Raw genomic sequence first — 4,693 nt, 5'->3', positions numbered from 1 at the left:
ACTGACCAAGCTGTATACGCTAAAAGGGGCCAAGAAAGGTCGTGTCATGCGTCCTAAATGACACGGATGCGCTAGTGGACACACGTGTGCTAAATTCTGGGGCTGCGTTGGTGGTTACATGGCAGCACGTCAACGAAAAACAGCCGTCGTCCCTGGGTGGGCTCGAACCACCAACCTTTCGGTTAACAGCCGAACGCGCTGACCGATTGCGCCACAGAGACCTGCGGCGAGCCAGTCCGTGGGTAAGAGAAGAAAAAAAAAGCAGACTTGGACTTTTCCGGCAAATCACGGACTCGCTTGTTTGCACGCTGGAAACCGAGACCCCGTTGGGAAGAGAGAGGACTAATAGACACGCCCAACGTGGGGCTCGAACCCACGACCCTGAGATTAAGAGTCTCATGCTCTACCGACTGAGCTAGCCGGGCAGCCGCGGTGACCTTCCGCGGGCTGGTCGCGGTTTTTATCCGTGCCTAAATTGCGCCCGTCAAACGGAACCTCACATTTCGCAGAGGCTTGGCATAGCGTCTTGCGGGTAAAGTCAGGCTTAAGCCTAGAGGTAGGCTCAGGCTGCGTTCGAAACCGCATACTTCCCTACTATATAGTATGGTAAAAAGAGTAGGCGAGCGAAAAAGTATGTACGAGTCCTCTGTGTTCATAAAAGAGTAGGCGAGAATTACCTGGGTGACGTACTAATTATCGCGAGATTCGGACGTACGTATACTTATAGTGCTTTCGAATATGCCTACTTTCCTACTATATAGTAGGCAAAAACAGTATGTGAAGGAAGCAGTACGTTCGAAACGTCAGTATTCATAAAAGAGTAGGCGAGAAGTTCCCGGATGGCTTACTACTTCCGCCCGGATTTTTGAGTGCTCCACCATGGATACTTTTCTATCCCAGGAGGCCACGCGAGAGGATACGTCATAAAAGAAGAAGAAGAAGAAGAAGAAAAAGATACGTCATACTCAAACATGGCTGAACAAATGGAGAGTGTTTTCAAATGTGAGTATTAGCCTACAAACCAAATCGCATGTGTTGAATACTGTACAGTAAACTGTTGAATTGTTGAAGGTGTAAAGACGCTATATAATATGGTTCATTTGTGATTTTGCTGTAAATTACATTTTATTATCTATAGCTAACAGAGGAGCTCTAGTAAGGACACATACGTCTCCAAAGTGGATTTGCATACATTTTAAACTATACATCTTAAATAAATTACTAAATGTCTATTAAATATCTGGCAAGAAAATATTCTATAAGAATTGCAGATAACTACTACGTCTAATAAATATGAAATAGACGTCTGAGTGATGTATGTGTACTATTGTTTAGGAGAATATTTTTTTTTTCATTAGACGAATGTTTAATACATTTAGATTAAGTAACTAAACATAAGTAATCTATTTCATTTGTCCATTAGTAGCCTACTGTTGAACAATTGTGGAACGTTTATGATGGGTAAAAAGCTAGGTTACTTATCAGCAACAACCTCAACATGTAAATGTAGTATTGAGCTCATAAATCACAGAGGTAACGTGAATCTTGTCTGGATGTTACAGGGACAGATGAACACACACGCAAACTTATCCGGTGGAGAGTGGCTCATGAAGCACTCTTCACCGGAAAGCGTAATGCTGCCATCAAAGGCTTTGAGTGAGTATACAGAAATGATTAAAAATCTATTTAATTGTTCATTTGTAGTATATTTCAGTTATTGTATTTTCAAACAGAGATATTGCAGCACTATTTTCATTCTTGATTTCTCTGCATTTGCTGCAGATCCTTTGTGGTGGAGGAGGACCTACATGGTAAGGCGACAGCGGCATTTGTAAAAAAAAAATGGGAAAACCTTAAACAGAAATACAAAGTAAGATCATTTTGTCACTTCTAATACAGAATTTAAATATTGTGATGTTAAAATGAATGCTTTTGTATCATGCTTGTGCATTTTTGCAGGATCTGAAATGTCCGCAGACAGGAAGGGGCACTGAGGATGGAGAGACCACAGCAGCATCCTGGAAGTGGTACACTGCCATGGATGAGGCAATTGGGGGCAGACCCTCCATCACTCCTCCTGCCCTCGTTGCCTCATGTGGGCAGGATGTTGCTGTGGCATCTTCGTCCTCGGTGAGCCCAGAGCCCTCAAGAGCCCGGAAAAGGCCTAATGACGTGATGGCATTATTTCGGGAGATGGAGGAGAGAGAAGAGGAGAGAGAGCGGAAAGCTGCTGAGAGGGAGGAGAGGCTTTGGAGGGAAATGGAGGAGAAGGAGGAACGACGAGAACAAGAGAGAAGAGAGAGAGAAGAAAGACAAGAAAGAGAAGTAAGAGAAAGAGAGGAGAGATGGCACCGGGAGGCAATTGAGAAGGAGGAAAGGAGAGCACGAGAAGTTGCAGAAAGGGATGAACGATTTTTATTTGTCCTTGAAATCCTTGCTAAAAAATAAATTCTGTGGAAAAAAAAAAACTTCTTATGGTCATTTACACATTTGGGTTAATGTGAATACAATTTATATATATATGTATATACACACAGTACTGTGCAACAACAACAAATGGTGGCCTAAGACTTTTGTACAATGTTATGTAAAACAAACTATTTCTAGGCAGTCACAGTACATTATAGACTTCTATAAATTTAGTCATACTTTTAGTTTGATAAAATTCATAAATTAAATATTTATGAAGTGATGAATCATTAGTGAATGTGTGGTGTAATGTAAAAAAAAAAAAAAAACACACTTTAAAACAACAGTTTTATTGGAATTTATTAAATGACTTCTAAATGCATTCAGAGCTCATGCAGGGATTTTCAAGGCAGGTCATGGAGGGTTCAGTTCCAACACACCTGTCTGTAATTTGTTATTAATTGTTTAAATTGATTCAGGTGTGTATAATTAGGGTTGAAAGCTCTGAACTTGAGACGGTTTACACAAACTACCTTAAGTTTTGCATTAACTACCCACTGTAAAATAGTGACTAAAGGGGTTTGTGAACCCAAGCAAATAATGGCTGTATTTATATGTTGAGGTGAACTAACCCTTTTTCCCACTAAGTAGAAATTGTAGTAAATGTATGTATTTTGTAGTAATACCTTGAAGAAAATAAGCAGCTTTGAGCGTTTATGCCCGAGACGGTTTCTTTACAAAGATCCATCAAATTTATGCATTTGGCAGATGTTTTTATCCAAAGTGACTAAATGCATTTATTACAGGGACAATGACCCTCGACAAACCTGGAGTAAAGAGCCTTGCTGATCGACCAGCAATCTTCTGCTAACCAGTTCAGTGGTTTAGCCCACTCCACCACAAAGGTAGTAAAGCTCTAACAAATATTTGCATGTAATTGTTAACCTACACTGTAAAAAATTTGCTGTAGTTTTGCAGCTGTTTGCCAGTAACTTACTGTAGATTTAAATCAATGTTATTTACTGGCAACAGTTTGCTCAAAGTTAAATGAACATTAAACATTAACAAGTCTTTGTCTTTACAGAATAAAACTATAAAATAACAACCTAATGCAAAGGATTCTGGGAACCAGAAATCTTCATCAACCTTTTTCTGTTATTTTCCTTCAGATTTTGGTTCCCAGAATGCTTTGCATGAGGCTGTTATTTTAGTTTTATTCTGTAAAGATAAAGACTTGTTAATGTTTAATGTTCATTTAACTTTGAACAAACTGTTGCCAGTAAATAACATCAATTTAAATCTACAGTAAGTTACTGGCAAGTAGCTGCCAATAATACTGTAATTTCTACAGATTTTTTTAACAGTGTATAAAATGACATTTGACAAGAAACGGAATGCTGACAACATGAATTGAAAAAAAAAATTACATTTTAATCTTCCTAAATATTTTAAAGGTAGTCATGCTCATGGAGAGCAGGCACAGGGATGTTTGGAGCAGACACCGCAGCAGCCAGATTGTTCCGCACATCATCTCCCACTCTTGCTGCAAGGTTGCGGGGCTCAGGGGGGGCGTCATCATGGTCATCCTCATCCTCTGGCTCAACAATATCTCCATTGACCAGAGCGAGATTGTGAAGCACAGCGCAGCACGCAACAACCTCAGGCACGAAGGCAGGGCTCACCTCCAAGGCCTTGAAGAAGATACAGCGCCAGCGTGTCTTCAGCATCCCAAAAGCTCTCTCCACGATGTTACGGGCACGGGAGTGCTTGCTGTTGAAGCGAGCCTGCACAGGGTTCTGTACAGGCTCTCTGTATGGCGTGATGAGGCAGATGGGTGCACTCAGGCAAGGATAGCCTCCATCTCCGAGGATGCATTTGCCTGCAGGTGGATAAAGGCCTTCAGCATACACAGGGCTGTTCCTCAGCACCCTGGCATCGTGCACAGACCCAGGATATCCCACAAAGACATCTAGGAATTTCCCCCGGTGATCAGTGATGGCCTGGAGTTGGATGGAGTGAAACAGCTTCCGGTTGAAATAACAGTGGGAGTTATTTGCTGGCGGTTTAATACGGATATGACAGCCGTCTATCGCACCAACTGCTCTGCTAAAAGCTGGTGATCCAGACAGCTGTGCAAATCCTGCTCCCACTGCCTCCAGGTCATCACCGGTTGGAAAGCAAATCACCCTCCTCAAAATTCCTATGATGGCCTTGCTTACTCTGTGCACAATGTCATGCACAGAGGTCTTGGGGATATCAAAGGCCTGCGACACCACCCTGTAAG

At 41.8% G+C, this 4,693-nt stretch overlaps 1 protein-coding gene across 3 annotated transcripts in view; it reads left to right on the top strand.

The window, feature by feature from the left end:
• Positions 1-585: 585 nt before the first annotated feature.
• LOC311289992 (uncharacterized protein) overlaps positions 586-4,693 on the top strand; it is a 4,537-nt gene continuing 429 nt past the window's right edge. The window contains exons 1-5 of one of the 3 annotated variants that reach the window (XR_014627263.1): positions 1,416-1,656; positions 1,783-1,811; positions 1,960-2,325; positions 3,216-3,314; positions 3,864-4,693. The exon at positions 3,864-4,693 is cut by the window's right edge and continues 429 nt beyond it. Coding sequence is in view for 2 of the 3 variants with exons in the window: in XM_084408273.1 (XP_084264399.1) it covers positions 1,455-1,656; positions 1,783-1,811; positions 1,960-2,448 (720 nt within the window). In the remaining variant the exon portion in view is untranslated. Of the gene's footprint in view, positions 1,003-1,415; positions 1,657-1,782; positions 1,871-1,959; positions 2,471-3,215; positions 3,315-3,863 lie in introns of those variants that run through there. The other 2 variants (XM_084408274.1, XM_084408273.1) reach the window with 2 other exon arrangements.

This window comes from Rutilus rutilus, assembly GCF_951802725.1.
Source record: "Rutilus rutilus genome assembly, chromosome: 4".
NCBI classification, from domain to species: Eukaryota; Metazoa; Chordata; class Actinopteri; order Cypriniformes; family Leuciscidae; genus Rutilus; species Rutilus rutilus.
This window is presented reverse-complemented; position numbering and strand designations above follow the sequence as displayed.